This window comes from Lissotriton vulgaris, chromosome 2_1 (genome assembly GCF_964263255.1).
Source record: "Lissotriton vulgaris chromosome 2_1, aLisVul1.2, whole genome shotgun sequence".
Classification (NCBI taxonomy): Eukaryota; Metazoa; Chordata; class Amphibia; order Caudata; family Salamandridae; genus Lissotriton; species Lissotriton vulgaris.
The window spans coordinates 1,587,271,278-1,587,290,488 of record NC_141687.1 but is presented as its reverse complement, the minus strand read 5'-3'; the positions used below and the strand labels follow the sequence as shown (position 1 = coordinate 1,587,290,488).

Sequence of the window (19,211 nt, the reverse complement as noted above, 5' to 3'; positions counted from 1 at the left end):
TGGTCATGCAGGACTGGGGCAAAATCAAAAGCTTAGGCTGACCACGATGCAGTGCAGGCCCGGGACAGGAGCCACATAGGCTGGGAAACAAAGCACCTTGATTCTGGTTGCAACAGAGAAGTGCAGTGTGCAGATGAACAATGTCGGCCCCCTCAGACGGGGTGATGTCTCATGTATCTCCATGCAGTGATGGCTATGTGTTGGTTTTGAAGATGGAGCTCTGAAGAGAATAGATGTTGGTTCTGAGTGCAATACACCGGGTTTTGGGCGCAGTCGAAAGCATGCTTCAATCTTGCCATACTGCTGCTGCGGCGATCCATTGTTCCAATGCATCAGTTTCTGGAGGCGAAGTGCTAGTTCCAATGTAATGCAACAATTCTGCTCCCACAACAGGATCGATGCACCGGTTTCACTACACGCAGACAGGCGATGCGTTGATTTCTCTGGTGCAGGGATCTGGGTCCACTTCCAATGGAACAGGCACTGGAGCAGGGGTAGAGCCATTGATTGCCCTGAGTCTCAAGCAACAGGAGACAAGACAACAAGCCCTTGGAGATCACTTTGGTTGAAAGGCAGATTCTATTTTTCCCTCAGCAGCTTCAGAGACCAGCAGGTAGCAGAGCAGCAGAGCAGTAAAATCAGGCCTTCCATATCAGCAGTCCAGTAGAGTGACAATCCTTGTAGCAGCACAGCAGTCCTTCTGACAGAGGTTCTTTACAGGTCCAGAGGTTTCTGGTTTGGTGGGATCAGAGGCCCATGTGATCATACACAGTTTGAAGGGTGGGTGACTACAAAGAAGGGTCATGGAAATGCACAAAAGTTATTTCTACCCAGCCAAGGCTTCAGACTGCCTGTAGGGAGAAACCAACCCTTTGTGTGGAGACAGGACACTGCCAATTCAGGTGCAAGTGTCAGCTCCTCCCTCCCATCCTGCCCACAATGAGCCATCAGGATGCAGATATTCACTCAGACACATCTATTCTCCCTTTGTGTGTGGCTGTCTTGAAGGAAAGCACAAAGTCAAGCTGTCACTCACCCAGACATTTACTAAAGACGGGCCGCAGACACACAGAGATTTCAGAGCAGAGAAATGCCAACTTTCTAAAAGTCATGTAGTGTAACAGCTGCGGTGTACTCAGTTTAGTGCATTTTAGATCATATACAGGATTCCATTTCGAGAGGCACTGTATTCGTCCAACTCCAACATTACTAGTAATCTGAGAGCAATGGCTGACACTCCGGGACGTGTGAAGGTACATGATATATAACTACAGTTAGTGAGCACTATATATAAGTGGAATCTACTACAACTAGGTCAGTATGAATTAATACTAACTACACTAGCACCGACTGTTATTCGGTTCACTGAAAAGGTGGTGTGGGTGTGGTTACTTTTTTCTTTCCTTCTTTTTTCTGTATCCACCCAAAAAGATTCCTATAATAACTCCACAAGATTGGTTACATCAGTTACATTGGGGCATATTACCAAGCAATAGTGATAATTTTCGTTATTGCTTGGTTAGCGAGAAAAAATTATCGCAGAGCCGCGGCGATTTTTATCGTAGATAAACCTTGGTATTACCAAGGTTTATCGTAAATGCGATAAAAATCGGAAATATTGCATGAATATCGCTGAAAAGTCCGCGATATTCAGGCATTACCGAGCTAATGCTCTTAGCCATGTTATCCACCTACCATTGGATAACATGGCTAAGAACTGCTCAGGGGCAGGTGTTAGCTTTTGGAGATATTCGCGCTTAGCGCGAATATCTCCAAAAGTTGATAATAGGAGATAGCGCTGTTAGCAACTGTTTCCAGTTGCTAACATCTTGGCACGCCCACTTTGCATGTTATTAGTGATAAATATCACTGACATGCAAAGCGGGCCCAAGATGGTCGCTATCTCCTACTAGCTGTCGCTAACTGGTGTTAGTGACAGCTAGGTTATAGGGAGATAGTTTTATCTCCGCTTTCTTGGCTTTTAAAGCCAAAAAAGCGGAGATAAACCCCCTTGATAATATGCCCCTGAGTCTCTCCAAAACCAGCTTTTTTTCTCAGGTTTTATCATTAACTTTGTTTCCTCCTTCCAAACACTGAGAGGCGAATTAGAATTATTTTAAAATGAGAAGTTATATTTGTTAATTCATTGTGCATATGTTTGTTGTAGATTTCCCCAGAAGAAGGGTGTATGACACACCCTAAATGCATTGGGAACAGATATCTTCAAGTCTATTAGGACAGTATAATGTACATTGAAGCTGTTCATCATTTATGAATTGTGCTTTTGAATAAAAGTAGCATTGAACTATGTTGGATGGAATCAAAAATTAATTCTTATTTTCTGGATTTATTGATTTTTTTGATCTGTGTTTATATTGATTACTTTCCAGAAGTTTTCAGCATTGTATTACAATTGCAGTATAATTTGAAACACACTCAATGTTGAGTGCACACTATTTCTAGGACAGTCAGGCCCTAGTCTAACTCTTCTTTCTAAAAGTGGCATTTTTCAAATAATAAAGTTAAATCTCACTATACCAGTAAAGCGAATTTTTCATTAGCAGTCTAAAGATATAAAACATTACATAGCCACTCCTTCTCAATCAGGAATTACAGCTTAAAAGTGTATTAAGGAATTACCAATATTAACCTATGAGAGGAGTAGGCCTCACAGTACTAAAAAACAAATTTGTGTTTTTATCACTACTACCACATTCAAAACTTAAAAGTACATGTCCTACCTTTTAGTTACACAGCACCCTTCCCTGTGGGCTACCTAGAGCATACCTTTGGGGTGACCTTTATGTAATAAAAGGGGAGTTTAAGGTTTGACAAGGGGTTTTAAAGGGCAAGCTGATATGGCCTTAAACTGCACACACAGGCGCAGCAGAGGCAGGCTTGAGACATGTTTGAAGGGCTACTTGCCGCGTGGCACAATCAGTGCTGCAGGCTCACTAGTAGCCTTTAATTTACAGGCCCTGGGTATATGATATACCACTCTACAAGGGACTGGCAAGTAAATTAAATATACCAGTTGTGGATAAACCAATTTACCATGTTTTGGGGGAAGCAAATGCACGTTAGCACGGGTCAGCAGTGGTAAAGAGCTCAGAGTCCTAAATCCAACAAAAGGAATCAGCAAAAAGAGGAGGAGGAAGGCAAAAGGTTTGGGTTTAACATTCAGAAAGAACCATTTTCCAAAAGATGCACACCTAATTTGTGTTGAGTATGTCTGGTTCAAATTCACCATGCTAGGAACTCAGATAACAGCAGGGCTCTTGTTATCAAAATGAATGGCAGTGAAAAGTCCATCACAGTTCATTGCTATTTAAGTCTTTATGCTCTTCTTTAATTTTTCAGTTCGTTATGTAATTTCACGTCACCCCTGTTTCCTTATTACAGTACATCTTAATATGTTCTTGGAATAAATATGTTTTTACCAATATCATGCAGCTCACAGCAAATATTTGGACATATTACAAAGTTTAAAAAATCAGGCTCCCAATGCTTTGCATTTAGGGTGATTTTTCTACTATTGAACTTAGGTTGGCTTTCGATTCGAGTTTCTTCCACAGCAAGAATTCTGGAATGTTTTTTATACGATAATGGAGACTTTCCAGCATTCCTAGAAGCAACATTTAAAAGGCTAATCTCAGTTGGCAACAAAAAGCCATGTTTTTTATTTCCCAGTCTGAAAATAAAAACAAGATAGCGTCTTTATTTTTGCTGAAGTGCATGAACGGCATTTCCACATTAACAGTTTCATAAACCGAGACACTTTTAATTTGTAACAACATAGACAACAGGGGTATGCCTAATTGGATTACTTGCAAATCAAAAGCTAATCGTCAAATTGCCCTGACAACTATGTTTATCCAGAATAGGCCTACAATTGTTCATGTTTCACCATCTCAACCAAACGTTAACAAATATAGTCAGAAAAACATTTCAGTCGGGAATGAAACATGGAGTACAAGGTTATTGACTGTATACATATGTTGGTCTTTTTGATCCTTATTGTCTACACTGCAATAGTGCCTTTGCATATGTCATTATGTGGTTGGTCTTAACGTAGTGGTGTTGCAGAGGAGCTGCGCTGTGCTTTAAATGGGCAGGTAGTTTTCAGTACTGAGTGCCTGCAGTTCTTCAATTTTCAAGGGAGAGTGCCTGCACTTCTTCAATTTTCAAGGGAGAGTGCCTGCACTTCTCAGCACTGCTGCAATAAACTTAATGGGAGAGTCCTGGTAATTCTCAAGAGCTAACAAGTATTCTAAATAGTGAATACCAGCACCTCTACATTTCAATGTAATGCACTAGAAGTAGGGAATTAATTTCAGTGTTATTGAACAACACAGCCATGCGAAAAAATGTCTGAAATAACATTCTGGGAATAAACAAAATACAACCACTTGGTTGTATTGTGAAATAACATCTATCCCGTACATAGCTTGACATTCTTCTTTAGTGAGGCATATCAAATAAAATAATACACAGGCTTTAGCAGGTGATGCTTCACTGGAGAAAACCAGTGATAGAAGTTTCATGGTTATTTAAAGATCTGTAAATAGTCTTTCTGTGACTGAGTCAACATACTTTGGTATGCAAACCAGGGCACAGATTTACAAAGCCCTTGCATTTGCTTTGCATGGCGCAAGCAATGCAAGGGATTCAGTGATATTTATTAAGTCTTGCAAAGTCACATTGTACAGCTCTGCATAAACCTGGAGTAATGCAAGACACCACAGCCTTGCGTTACTCTGCCCTGGGCGGCGTTCCATGGGTGGAGCGTGGATGAACCCACTCATCCACCCACGGATTTCAGAGCATTCCTAGGTTTAGTAAAAGTAGGAATGCATAAAAATACTAAGCTTTCCAATGTGAAGCATTACAAGGAGAAATATGCCCTGCAGCACACATAGAAAGAGAAAACATTCACATCAGCATTGCCAACACATTTCGTCTCATTTCACAAGATTTCTTCAGGGCTTGATTTTATAGATGTATTGTTTAATATCACACAACCATTGACTTGTATTTACAAGGTACCTTAGTTGTTGTAAGCGCAATCTTTGGCTTAAGAATAGGAAATGTAAACGATTAGATGTTAGTATCCTGCATGGACCATGTCGTCCTTTAATCCGATTCAGTTTGGGGTGTACGTCCACCATCTCCTAACCCAGAGATGGTGGACATAAACCGCAAACTGAATGTTCCAGAGTGGTGAGAGAGTAGGAAAGCTCCATGTCTTAGTAGATGTGGAGCATTTCTGCCCTCTTCTGTCATGCAATGCAGTGAGGAGTTGTCTTGCTGAGACTATTTCGTACAACTACCCCCAGGTGTACCTATGTTTCAGACCAATATATAATGTATTGTCATTTTTGTATTCCACAGGGCGGTGCATTAGCAAAGCTTGGGTTTGCGATGGAGATGTTGATTGTGAGGACCGCTCGGATGAGGATAACTGTGAAGGTTTTACGTGTGGACCACCAAAGTACCCTTGTGCTAATGGTAGCTCCATCTGCCTGCACCCCGAGAATCTCTGCAATGGAAAAGAAGACTGCCCCGATGGATCAGATGAAGGAGTCATTTGTGGTATTTCACTTTCAAAAATACTATCAACTTATTTCCTGATATTTCTAAATTGCAGTTGCCTTCAATCTGCATTGAGTTTCTTATGTGAGCACATTTCGAGTATTAACTTTGATTTGATCAGTAGGACACTCCATCGTCAATTGGCCGGTAAATTTACAGATAGTTATGACAATCTGTTTAGTTTTTAATTGCATCTTATGCCCTGCATCAGTAGTACTTTTGCACAGATGGTTTCAAATTGTCTTGGTAGATTAAGCTTAATATGAAATTTAAACAAGTTTCTCAGTAAACACTGAAGCAAATGTAAGTAGCGTGCTGTTAAAAAAAAGGCGCCAGATGAAGTGCTGTGTTTGATCAAGTGGCTGTAGTTCTTTTACTTTCAGTTACTTTCAGTTGGTGCTAAGTGGTACATTCAATTTCCTCATGAGTGAACATGCAAATAAACAAATGATCCCTGAAACACCTGATTCTCAAGGGAAACGAAAACTACTGCAAACCATAAGTGTGAAATATCCTATCAAAATGTTCCAGAGAGTCTAACTGATCATGGTTCTGTTATTTGTGAATTCCTATTTCTATGCTACTTGTAACTATCCACTGAAGTGATTTCATTGGCTGTGAAAGCATCCAACATCAGTCACCGTTCTCAGCACCAGCCTTCAATATATATCCATTTGCTTGGCAAAGGTTGTCCGTCATGCCCTAGAGGAAACAAGTTCACCAAGCAATTCATATTCACAGTCCATGAAACTGACATAGTCACCTAACAGAAGGACAAGTACGTTCACTCTTGTGGCAACACATCATCTCGAAATGTAATTTTCAAGGCACCTGTACCAATGAGAGCAAGAATGCCTTTAATAGAATGTATGTATTGATGTTCCTCTTTACCAGAGCCTTTCTATCAGGAATATAGCCCAGATGTCACACAGTTCTCTTAGGTACAAACACTGATCGCAAGGGATGATGGTCAAATCAGCTGTTCCAGAAATGGAGGCAGAGTGGAGAGGCGCATGAGGTTTCTATTGTTACAAAGTCATTACTGATCCACACAACCATTCTTATGTATATACTTGAATGTGTTGCACCTTGATTTGTTATTATATTACAGCATTTCCAGTAAAATCAGTAGAAATAGTTGGCCCTATTTACAAAGGTAAATTTGGTGACGAACTAAGTTTAGTTTAAAACTTACTTAACCCAGCTAGGAATTCACAAAAGCATTCGTGTTAGGCATGTACTCATTTAATTGAGTGAAGATCTCCATCACAAATGCAGAGTTCTTCGCACCAGTAAATCTCACCCAAGGGGTGGCAAGTCTGTGTTTCAAGGAGTGGTTAGCCCAGGGGTGACCCCTGCATTACAATGGATGAGCGCCGCCCCCGCCACCAACAGCAAATAAAACGATAAGAAAACGAGTTTTAAACCTGTTTTATTATCATTTTATTTCAAACCTACAGACCCTCTCCCAGGACTCTGACGAGTCTTGGAAGTGGGTCCAGGCGATGACACTGCTCGTGTGGGAGTGGTGGGCCCTCCCTTCACTGCGCATGAGGTGTGTGTCTGGCTGTCTCAAGCCGGCCAAACCATTATGCGCAGTGAAACTCCCCCCTGCCCCAGCTGTATTGCTGGGGCTGGAGAGAGCAGGCACAGGCTCCCAGTCTGCCTGGGAGTGCAAGTTGCCAGCACTCGGGCCAATCCTGAAGTTGCGAGAGCAGCTTCAGGATTGGCTGCATCGCAGGCTGGGAGCCGGTGCCCTGGGCCAGAAGCAGGAACAGCATGATTCGGGGAGACGGCAGTGGCAGCGGTGAACACTCCCCACCTCCCTCCTCTGGCCGGTCTGCCACCCCACTTTGCCAGGGGACAGGCCGCTACTGGTCTAGCCCTGGAAGTCTTTGAACACTCACAGACATGGGTGTCTATCAGCATTCATAAATTCCTCTCCTTCCAATTACCACCCTTGCAAGTGTTGGAGATTGACTCCAGACACATATTGCACAACACCTCTTTCAAGGCAGGAATGACAACAGATCACCCCCAGATTCTCTAGAGTATAAGGGAAGAGGTGTCTCCAATGCGGAAAATATATTACATGTGCCCGAAAAATATTTGTGCATCTGTACAGGGGATCCTATTCACCCTGCGTGGGTGGAGTTCTCCACAATGGATAACTCAGATGACTTTCCCGGGAATTCAAATGGACACGTGTGCCTGGTGTCCATGCGCATTCCTGTGAATATGTGTGAATTAAAGATAGCTGAAAATGTACAAGTGCACCCTTATGCCTTTCATTTCGAGTTTGTCAATGTTACTAGCACACAGTAACTGCTCTTACATACATCTGCGATATGAATGGTGGGTGTATCTCCTGCGCATCATTTTGGGTGGATCTTTCTCTGAAACTTTACATTTATACTGTGTAATAAGGAAAATATAATAGAAAATGCCTCTATTCTGCCTTGTTTTTTCTTGGAGTGCCCTGCTGTAGTCCAACAGGGTTGAAGGTATGTTTCTCGACTTCTGAAAAATATTCAGATTTAAAACAAGCCTCCACAATGTGCATTTAAACACGGTCGGCAGAGACATTGTAGGCTACATATTTCTATTGTATTTCCTGAACACTGGTTGCACATTTTTACCTACAAAACAGTTTCTGGTAAACGTTCGCCTCTGAGGAGAAGGATAGCAATTATCGGACGGTTGCCGAACAAATGTCCCCTGCACAGCAGCCGTGACCATTCCAGGTTTGTTTTTTTGTAGTTCAGCTGATGTCGGGCAGCTGTGATATGAAACTGCGACAGGTGCTACGTTTAGGATTACTTTTGGGACCATACATTGTACGATTCTACATCTACAGAGATGTAGTTTTGTTTCCACATGCTGTGCTGCATTTGACCTGAAATAGCTATTCCCTGGTGACAATCTGAACACTGATCGTACTTCAGGGAAGTCATTTAACGGTGTCCTGTCCTGTGAAGGAAAATAGAAGCCCTCGACCTCCCGCCAGTGTGCGGCTCAACAGGGAGCAAATCTGAGAAATGTGCTTGTCGTGAGGTCTGTGGCATATTATCAACGCTGTAGATGGGAGCTCTGCTTGGAGACCATTGGTTAACCATTTGAAAGAAAAATACACACAGGAAAATAGCAGGATGCTAGTCATGTTGACTCAAAAAACATTAGATAACTGGGAAAAAGCACATCCTTGTTTTGTGCCTTCCCTTACCTTGCAAAAAGTGGACATGTTTAATAAAGCACTTACACCAACATTTAACTACAGAAAACAAAACCCACCACATTGCACTGCACAAACTAAAAGCACTTCCTGCTCCATGGAGCCCTCTTGGGCATAGAATGAAGTCTGTTATGACTGTTTCTGACACTTGAGCTAGAAGACTTGTATCGCCGCCACACACCCCTACCCTAGGACTTCAATTTAACATAAATGATCACTTCCTGCTATTGTAAAGACTGTCCTAGTGTCCATCGTGCACCTACATTATTTACTAGAGATATGCTGGATGTAGAGGAAATACTCTTTAGACAACATGGCCCCTGTCGGACTCCGTAACTTCTTTTGTCAGGTAGGGTCACATACTGAGGCATGCATCCACATATTATTGTTTAATGAACACTCCCTTAACCACAGCTCCTGCTGTTGCTGTTTGTGATTTACCCCACTTTTACACCATGCACATCATCTGAGGCTTATAGCATAGCAAAATGTACCCGGACTGGGACCTCCCTGGAAATAAGCCATCTTAAAAATATTGTATTTGTTCTTGAGGACACATTTATTGTGTTTTCTGAAACCTCATCTCTGGAAGTCAGTGGACATATTCAGTTCTAAACAGGGCAGCCCTGAAAATCCTTATCTTTAAAGCATTTTTAAAATATAAAAAATGCTTAAAATAATACAATGTAGTTATTTATTCATATTCATATTCACAAAGCTTTATTCGACAGTGTTGTCATAAAAGCACATATTACAATACAGTCAACAATTTATAAATTAGCTAAAAAATGTTAAAATACAATTAAACCATTCTTTAACCATCGAATAAATAATCACACACGTATTAAAAACTCTGAGTATAAAAATGTAACCAATTAATTCATTCGTCAACCAGTAAAATATTACACAATTTATAGGCCTAAAGTAACAAGTGGCGCTTATTTATTAACATATTGCCCAAGGATTCACAATTGTAAAGATTCAGTTTCTGCCTGCACTTACTCTGCTATGGCTACATCATGTGGCAAAATAAGGCAACTGCGGACATTAAAAACATTGGTGGATATTGGCTGAAACAGACTCTATGTGAGAAATAAGATTCTTAATTAAAAAGCGTAAGCGCCCCACTTAAAAAATAAACACAGTCACTGTCAGGGTGACAAAAGTCACTAATTAAACCTGTGCTTAAGCATCCAGTAGTGTAGAAGAAAAGCAGTCAGGCTTAACTTAGAGGTAATGTAAAATGTAGTTATGCAGTCCTCAAACAGTACTAAAGTGAAAACACAACACAAGAAAAATCCCGAACCAATTTGGAAAATCATGTGAGTATCATGCAGAATAACAACTGAGAAACCAGCATCAGTTTTCTCCCGCCTAAGTAAGTGAGAATGATTTATTAAAACCTGCATCATTCCTCACTACAGATTGCATATCAAGCAACACCCCTGACGTCCTTTTTCTGCTCATGAAGCCCACAAGCAAGCTTCACAAGTATGACTACAACCAAGTATAACTCCTAGTAACTTTTGTGTTTTATGTTGTTTGTGTTGTGAGTACTTTTCCTTTTTAACAGGCTTAATACAAGCATATGGTGAGGTTCCAGGTGACTGCACCTGCTTGAACTACCCGCTACATGGGTAACCATTAGTTGTTCTCTTTTGTCTTTCTGCAGGTCATTGTACTTGTAGCAGACCGCTGTAGGCACACTTAGCCTAAATATTGTCACTTTTTTGTAAATACACAATTTTTTATTAAAACAAGGCGTGAGTAAGGTGGGGAGGTAGTGCCCCGGTCCTGAAGAAGGAGCCTGTCTCCGAAACATGTCGACAACGCACACCAGAGGTCCTGTTCCCTAACTCAACAGGTTCGACCTCACACTGCACTTCTTTTAATAGTACCAGCCAGAGTTCAGAATAAAAACATTTTCTTAAACACTCATGTGCCAGGTACTTTTTAATCTTGCACCACATCCCACCACTCACTTATGACAACATACCCCACACACCGCACACCACACATAGTCATTCCTATAAGTGCTCCCGCGTAGTCGCAGGTCGTAGCACGCCGCACCCCGATAGAGGGGTGCGAGGACCCCGATGATGAAGCATGACACCAAGGGGCCTTTTGGTGTGTGAGGGGTATTCTACAGAACACTGAGTGCTTCAACATTTGCTGATCACTCTTTCCCCCCTTCCTTCTCTTGAGTTGGATTCTCTATGTTTATTTAAGTATCATTGTGGAGCAAGAATCCTACCCTTCGCTCTACCTCCCTCTTGTGTTTTTTGACATAAATAAAATGACACCATAACAACAAAAATCCAATCAGTAGTAGTGATGGTTTCTAGGAGAAAATAGCACAAAAAAACAAAAAGCACCATTTGACATTATCTGGCCATGCTGTATCAGGTCAAAATCACAAGTTCAGCCTAACTGTGATGGAAGACAGTTTGGAGCAGGTACCCACTGAAGCTTCACATTGGTGGTTGATGTGGGTGGTCACTGTATGGAAGAGGAGCAAGTGGAATTGGCTGGAGACAGGGCAATTATTGCTGACACATGCGGACATTATATCTTGGAGCAATGAGTCCGCTCGTGTTTGCGAGAAGGTGAACACTTCTAGATTCTCACTTGGAGTACTGTTTTAAGGCAGGTGGAATATACTCTTATGCCAGCCTAGAGTTGAAGATGCGGGAAACCTTTTTGGGCTCAGGACTCCGACCAGCAAAGGCGAGCAGCAGGGATCAGGTAGATGCAGGAGGTGCTGGTCAGCTGGGCAGTTGTAGGGAGGCCTCTTGAAGCTTGTCATTTCCCTGTTAGTCAAGCATTAGGTTGAACTCACTCTTTTACTCACTTCTAGGGATTGTGGGTTCAAAGCAAGCAGTCCAATCTTCCTTCTTCAGATAGCAAGACAATCCTTCTTCTGAACCTTCCACAGGTCCAAGATGTTATATACCCAATGCCAGCCTGTGGATTGGGGAATACCCTCTTTGTATAACCTTCCCCATTTCCTAAATTTGACTCCAATGTCTAGGAGAACCATGCAGGCACTGTGAACTGAATATGTCAGTGGAAGGAAAACAACCCGTAGAAGTCAAAGGGGGTGAACATAGCACTCAGTTTACTGTTTAAATCTCAGGAGTATAACCCCTGTTCAAGAGAAAAACACCATGCTGCACACCCAAGCCCCTTTTGACACCATGTCTGGAAGGAATACACAAAACACTACAGGAGAGTCATTTACAGTCATGTGACCCTGGACAAAGGAAGGAAGGCACATTTGCACATTTGTTTAAACAGACAATTGCCAACTTTCTAAAAGTGATATTTTCAAACTGTTAGCTTAAAATCAGAATTTACGATTAAAAAGGATTTTAAATCAGGATTTAAATGAGTGAAAGAAGCATTTCTCTATCTGTTTCCACACTGAAGTTATCTCTTATATAATGTAATAAGATATCCCAGTGTTAGTCTATGGGAGACATAGATTTTCCATGCAAAAAACAACTTTAAGAGTTTTTCATACAATGCACTCTCTGAGACTTTAGGGCCTACAGTAAGGGTGACTTATAAGTAGTAAAAAGGAAGGTGTAGGCCTGGCAAAGGGTTACTTATTATAGTTGAAAACTGCACTACCACTTCAGTGACAGGCCTGAGACATGTTTTTTTATGTTTTTCTTTAGTGGGTGCAGTACCATTTACTGGGGATTTCTAATATGCAAAATAGGTGTATACCAATTTTACCATGTTAGAGACAAAGAGCATAAGCACTTTACCACTGGCTAGCAGGGGTAGCGTGTACAGTTGTAGTGTAGTTCCTATTTTCCCTATAGGCCCTGTGCATTGGAATAACATAAACAGCAGTGTAGACGTAGGAGTGCGGTCTTCTAGGTCTCTACTGACTATGTTAGACTTAATTGGGTTTGTACCAGCTAGCTCAGAGGTCACTGGAAACTTTCTTGACTGAATAGGAAGTGATCAGCTTCCCTGGCTCAGACAAGAAGGGATTCAGTTTTCCAACAACCGCATTAACATGACAACTTTGCTGCTCAGAATAAGAGTCAATCCCTAGAGTTGTGTGAAACAATAGACAGCTATTTCACTCAGTCAGTTGTGCAGATTTACTCTCACCAGTATGCAGAGAATAGAGAGACGGGCGTTTTCAATAAAAGATATTATTTATTGAGCAGTCTTCCTTCTCATGCAAGAGAAATGAATTGCCACAATTGCAAGACTTGTTATTATAAAAAGTGCGTACAGTAAAAGGAGTATTACGAAATAATACTGTAAAAGCATTGATATGGTTTCTTAGCCATAAGATGGTTACAATGAATAAAATATATACATTCATATAAAAATTTGACTAACGTCCTCAACTGGTGCTTCTAACTACGCCTACCCCAGTGTACCTGACCTAAGCCTAATACGTGGGAGGGAGTAAGTAAGTAGCAGTTAAGGTTAAGTTGGTTTTGCCAAGGGTTTGCTTCAAGAATTCTCTCTAAGGGTTTAGTCAGCACCGTACCTCTGGAATAGAATGCTGGAGGTCTGGTATCTCCTCTCAGGACTCGATATTCCAGTCACCCGCAAGGGTAGGCTGGAAACGCCGGAGCTGGATTTTCTCGGCAGGAGAAAAGACAGCGTCTTTCTCAGCGCGTCAAGGAGGAGGGGCAGCGTCCGTGGGCTTCTCGCATCTGCTGGGCTTTCTGCAAGGGGACAGCTGTTCAATCAATCAATCAAAGCATTTATATAGCGCACTACTCACCCGGAGGGTCTCAAGGCGTTAGGGGAGGGGGGGTCCACTACAGCTCGAACAGCCAGGTCTTGAGCTGCTTCCTGAAGGCAAGTTGGTCCTGGGTCAGGCGGAAGTGGGTCGGGAGGGAGTTCCAAGTCTTGGCGTCCAGGTAGGAGAAGGACCTTCCTCCTGTGGTGGCTCTTCGGATGCGGGGGACGGCGGCGAGGGCGTGGCTGGTCGATCAAAGCTGGTGTGTGGGAGCGTAGAAGTTGAGGCGGCTGTCGAGGTATCCTGGGCCTTGGTTGTGTAGGGCTTTGTGTGCGTGGGTGAGGAGACGGAAGGTGATTCTCTTGTTGACCGGGAGCCAGTGCAGATCTCTCAGGTGTCTGGAGATGTGGCTGCCACGGGGGATGTCCAGGATGAGTCGTGCTGAGGCGTTCTGAATCCGCTGGAGTCTCTTCTGGAGTTTGGCGGTGGTTCCGGTGTAGAGGGAGTTGCCGTAGTCCAGACGGCTGGTGACGAGGGCCTGTGTGACCGTCTTCCTGGTCTCGGTGGGGATCCACCGGAAGATCTTACGTAGCATGCGCAGGATGTTGAAGCACGACGAGGAGACGGCGTTGACTTGTCTGGTCATGGAGAGGGAGGGGTCCAGGATGAAGCCCAGGTTGTGTGCGTGGTCTGTTGGTTTGGGTGCGCTGCCCAGGGTGGGGGGCCACCAGGAGTCATCCCAGGCGGAGGGTGAAGATCCCAGGATGAGGACTTCCATCTTGTCCAAGTTCAGTTTCAAGCGGCTGTTCATCATCCACTCGGCTACGTCTGTCATCCCTTCGTGTAGGTTGGCTCTGGCGGTGGCGGGGTCGTTGGTAAGGGAGAGGATCAGCTGGGTGTCATCGGCGTAGGAGATGATGTTGAGGTTGTGTTGGCGTGCGATGGCTGCGAGGGGGCTCATGTAGACGTTGAAGAGGGTTGGGCTGAGCGAGGAGCCTTGAGGAACACTGCAGATGACTTCGGTGGCTTCTGATCTGAACGGGGGGAGGCAGACTCTCTGTGTCCTTCCGGCGAGGAACGAGATGATCCATTCCAGTGCCTTCTCCTGGATTCCTACGTTGCTGAGGCGCCGCACTAGGGTACGGTGGCAGACAGTGTCGAAGGCCGCGGAGAGGTCTAGGGGGATGAGGGCCGCTGTTTCTCCGTTGTCGAGCAGGGCTCGGATGTCATCGGTGGCTGCGATCAGGGTGGTCTCGGTGCTGTGGTTGGCCCGGAAGCCAGACTGCGAGAGGTCGAGGGATCCGTTCGTCTCGAGGAAGGCGGCCAGCTGCTTGTTGACGGTCTTCTCGATGACTTTTGCAGGAAACGGGAGCAGCGAGATGGGGGCGGTAGTTCTTGAGGTCGGTGGGGTCGGCTGATGGGTTCTTTAGTAGAGCGCTGAGTTCGGCGTGCTTCCAGCTCTCCGGGAAGGTAGCGGTGTCGAAGGAGGTGTTGATGATGTCCCGCAGGTGGGGTGCGATGACAGCGTCGGCCTTGTTGAAGACGTGGTGAGGGCAGGGGTCGGTGGAAGATCCGGAATGGATGGAGTTCATCATGCGGATGGTGTCTTCGGTGCTGATCGGGGTCCAGGTGCGGAGGGTGGTGGTGGGGGACGGTGGTTCACTCGTGGCGTGCGTCGGTTGAGTGCTGAAGCTGTTGTGTATGTCCGCGATCTTGTTGTGGAAGTAGGAGGCGAGGGAGTTGCAGAGGTCTTGCGAAGGGGTGATGTTGTTGTTTCCGGCATTGCGGTGCTCCAGTATTCACCACCACCGTGTTTGCTTAAGGCAACATCGGTATTATTTATACCTGGAAGGTGTCGAGTTTGGCGTAAGTTTTTGGACATAAGACGCCAATAAAGATGTCACTAAGAACTGGTCGTTCTTACAGTGCTCGTTAGAGTTCTATTACTATTCAAAACAAAGCAAGCGGGGCTTTCCCAGGTTGCTGGGGGGTTTGAGCTGTCGAAAGAACTCGGTGTGTTATCTAGGAATCTAAGGAAGTGGCTTCTGCTGTGTCATGTACTGTAATGAGCTGCAGAGACGAGTTACTGAAATATGGCTCTGATCGTTTATGCCATTATAGGGATATCTATTGATTATAGCCGTATAGGGCCATGTGGTCATGATATTGATCGGGGTCCTTGATAGAACACAACACAGTATTCCAATGCCAACAAAAATGGTCTCAGCAAAAATACAGGAGTAAAGGCAGCAAGTTTGGAGGAATGTCATGCCAAGAATGTCTGGACTTAGAAGAACGTTTTCAAATAGTGGTTCCAATCTGTCAGTCTCAGTTAAAACCAACAACTGGATACCTTCCATAATGGTTGCAGCAGGGGTAATAAAGCTACCAGCAGATCAAAATAAATTTTTGGCTTTTGCTATTGGATATTAAACATATCTCTTATGTTCACCTATCAGTCTGTACAAATATGGGTTTCATAGTGTAGCTTATCTGTCTATCATTCTCAACATAACCACATACCTATTATTAGGGCTTGAATCATTCTTTTGTTTACTTTGCACACATTCATTTTTTATTTTTAAATGTTGTAGACCATTTTGTGCTTCAACCATTGCAGTGGGTAAACACGTATTTAGATTTTTAGGTTAGTGGTGCAAAACTAAACTAATCATGTGTAGTATTTCTGACAATAGACTGCTGTTGTGTCAGACATTGCTTCAGTAAGGGAGTTAGATAAATCATTACAGATTGGCAGACATGAGGAGGAGATGGTGGGCCAACAGATGCTTGTCACAGTCTTGTGTTGAATTCTAAAGTTAACGGACAATGACATTTAGAACAGTGCTGTCTTGGGAGTTACCTATCTATAAACATGTTGCTTGGTGCATCCTAATGTAATTTATTTTTAATGAAATGACTTCCTGAACTATATGGCTTTCAGTAGACTTCTAACGATAGGCGATTTGATTCTCCACCCAGAGCTGGGTTTAGGATGTTCTAAACTATCAATTGCTAATATACATGGCCCAAATCACTCTTAGCATTGCCTAGGCATTCTATGGACAGACAAAATACAATTTCAAATGTTAAATGTTTCATTACACTATAAGCCTAAATCTCCAATCGTGTCTCCAAATTATGTTAAAAATCAATCAAAGTTGTATACCATTTAAATAGTATTCTTAATAATTTATACATTGAAAAAATATATTATACTGCAGTGTATGTTGCCAAACAAACAATGACATTAGGGTGTCAAATGGACTTTAATGTTAATTCCTTGCAACATTCTCATTAGACACACATCTCCTCCATAGAAAACAACAGCAAATATACCAAAAAGAGAAACATGACAAAACCTCAAAATCATTTTAACTCATATTAATGGATGGAATTCTTGAATTAATTTCCTTAACTTGTGACTGCTAAGGGCTACATTCCAATTCATCAATTTTTCCCCAGAAACCTTCAAATCAATGCATTGTATCGATATATGACGAGCAACCACTTTGAAATATACTGAAGCGCACATAAAAAGGGGATGCATAATTTTGTTGACAAATTCTTAACTGTAGAGGCATTACAAAAAAAATGAACCTGTTGAATGGTTTTTAACTGCTACCAACCTCATAGGTTTAATATTTACTGAGACATATACTCATCCAACCTTACTATAAATGCCTAAAGGCAAATTACTGTTGCAGACAAGTATTGTATTGTGGACAAACAATTCCCTGCTTTTGAGGATTGATATGTTCTTAAATTGTTGCAAAATGGTTCCAACTAATAGGTCTGAAAAAATGGTATATCTGCAATTCCAAGGAAAGCTGGTGCATGCAATATATGAACGTTCTTACTCTTTCCAATTGCCCCATTTGCCAATGGTGTACATAACTAAGGTCTGAGGCCCAGATTTTCAAAGGTGTCATGCAACGCAGCACAGAACTCAAAGATACTGATCCAGCGTAACTATAGATATTCCGTCTCCACAGCACCATTCACTATGCACCATTCACTACCAAATACTCACCTTGCTAATTAACAACAAGGCCCATATAACTGAGACAGAAAATCTAGTAGCTGAATCATGTGGCCTAATTAATCACACTAACCAAACTAAATATGAACATTATATACAACTGCAGTATAACATTTTAATCATAAGTATTATAAGAAAATCATTTAATTAGACCACCATGGCCAATGGATTAACTGCTGGTAACGACTAAATTAATCAAGACCAGCTTGACATTTCAAATCTTTTATTTAAAGGTTCAAAGTTTCAGTTTCAATCATTTTATTAGCTCTTTTATTAATTGCAATCAGTAAATCAGTATCATCTATTAGTTTATTGGCACAAAGGTCTGGCACTCTAAAATTGCTCAAAATCAATGTATTATAATAAACATTTACCCTGATTCCCTAAATTAAGCTTTCTGTCCTGTAGAGAAAAAGACATACAGAAAAACATTTATATTCTTACGTGTCCAAGGAAAAACGGACAGCACTTCGCCCTCAGGAACAGTCAGCCCCGCTCCCCTCAATGGGCTAAGTTTTTATACCTTTCAAACTCACTAATCTAACTAAAAAGTAATATTTCAAGAGTCTTCGGCAACCTGATTGGCTGCTGACCATCAGGCCATCGAGAACCACCGCTTCAGAATACCATAATGTCACTTGTCATTGTTCTTTAACGTGAAGCGACACCAGCTTCCGAAGATTTGAAACATTATACTAAAAAGTTCACAGTTTCCTCCAGAGCTAGGCCAAACTGCCTCTGGTCACTTCCTTAGCCTTGGAATAATATCTTTTCAGAGCACATCATGCACAAATGTCTTTGTTTGAGCTTCAGCTTATTTCAGAGAAATGTTTCTGTGAAAAAGCTTCAACATGGCTGCGCACGGCTCCTCTCAGTCAGGCTAAGCAACGCTCTCCAAAATTTCACAGCCTCAAGCCTTTCACACGGGCTAGTATTTAAACAAACACAAAAGAGTAAATAATTCAAGTAATGAAAATCATTCTGTTACCCACCCTCCATTGCTAATGTTAACCCATTAGTATAAGTCACCTAGCAGAAGCACATAGAAAAGCAACACATTTATAATCTACCATTCTTCATAATGTCCAGCAGGATTCTTTATATATCTGAAAAAGATAAAAAGATAAACAGACACAACATAGACAACAACATAACATAGACAATAGCACAAATAAACTAAGCACATGCCATCAATTAATCAGCCGCATTAATGTTGACAAAGACAATAGGACAGCCAAAACAACATTAGTTATGTATTATAAAACGTACTCGCAAATGCAACATGAGCACATTATCATTAGTCCCGCGTGTAATGCAATGATGAGTTTTGTATCTAGATTGATTTAGTACAACAAACATGCAATAACACATTAATATATTAGTTCATGTTACAAGGGATTAACTTCACGAGCCAGAATAAAATTATTTCTGAAGCTCGCTCCATCAACTCCCTCATCTGGTGATTTCGAAATCACCAAGTAACACCCAAAATTTAGAAAATTGTGAACCCAATTTAGAGACTTCACATTTTGCGTTCTTTCAGTATTAATCTCCCTAAACCCCTGTCTCTGCTGTTTGCTCGATACTTTCAAACTGAGCTCTTCGCATTTCCTCTAACTCATATTCCT

The 19,211-nt window shown here is 42.3% G+C and overlaps 1 protein-coding gene across 1 annotated transcript in view; it reads left to right on the top strand.

The window, feature by feature from the left end:
• The window catches only part of LRP1B (LDL receptor related protein 1B), a 3,669,685-nt gene that overhangs the window by 1,935,221 nt on the left and 1,715,253 nt on the right, over window positions 1-19,211 (top strand). The window contains exon 22 of the mRNA XM_086955170.1: window positions 5,392-5,592. Coding sequence (XP_086811296.1) covers window positions 5,392-5,592 — 201 coding nt within the window. The remainder of the gene's footprint in view (window positions 1-5,391; window positions 5,593-19,211) is intronic.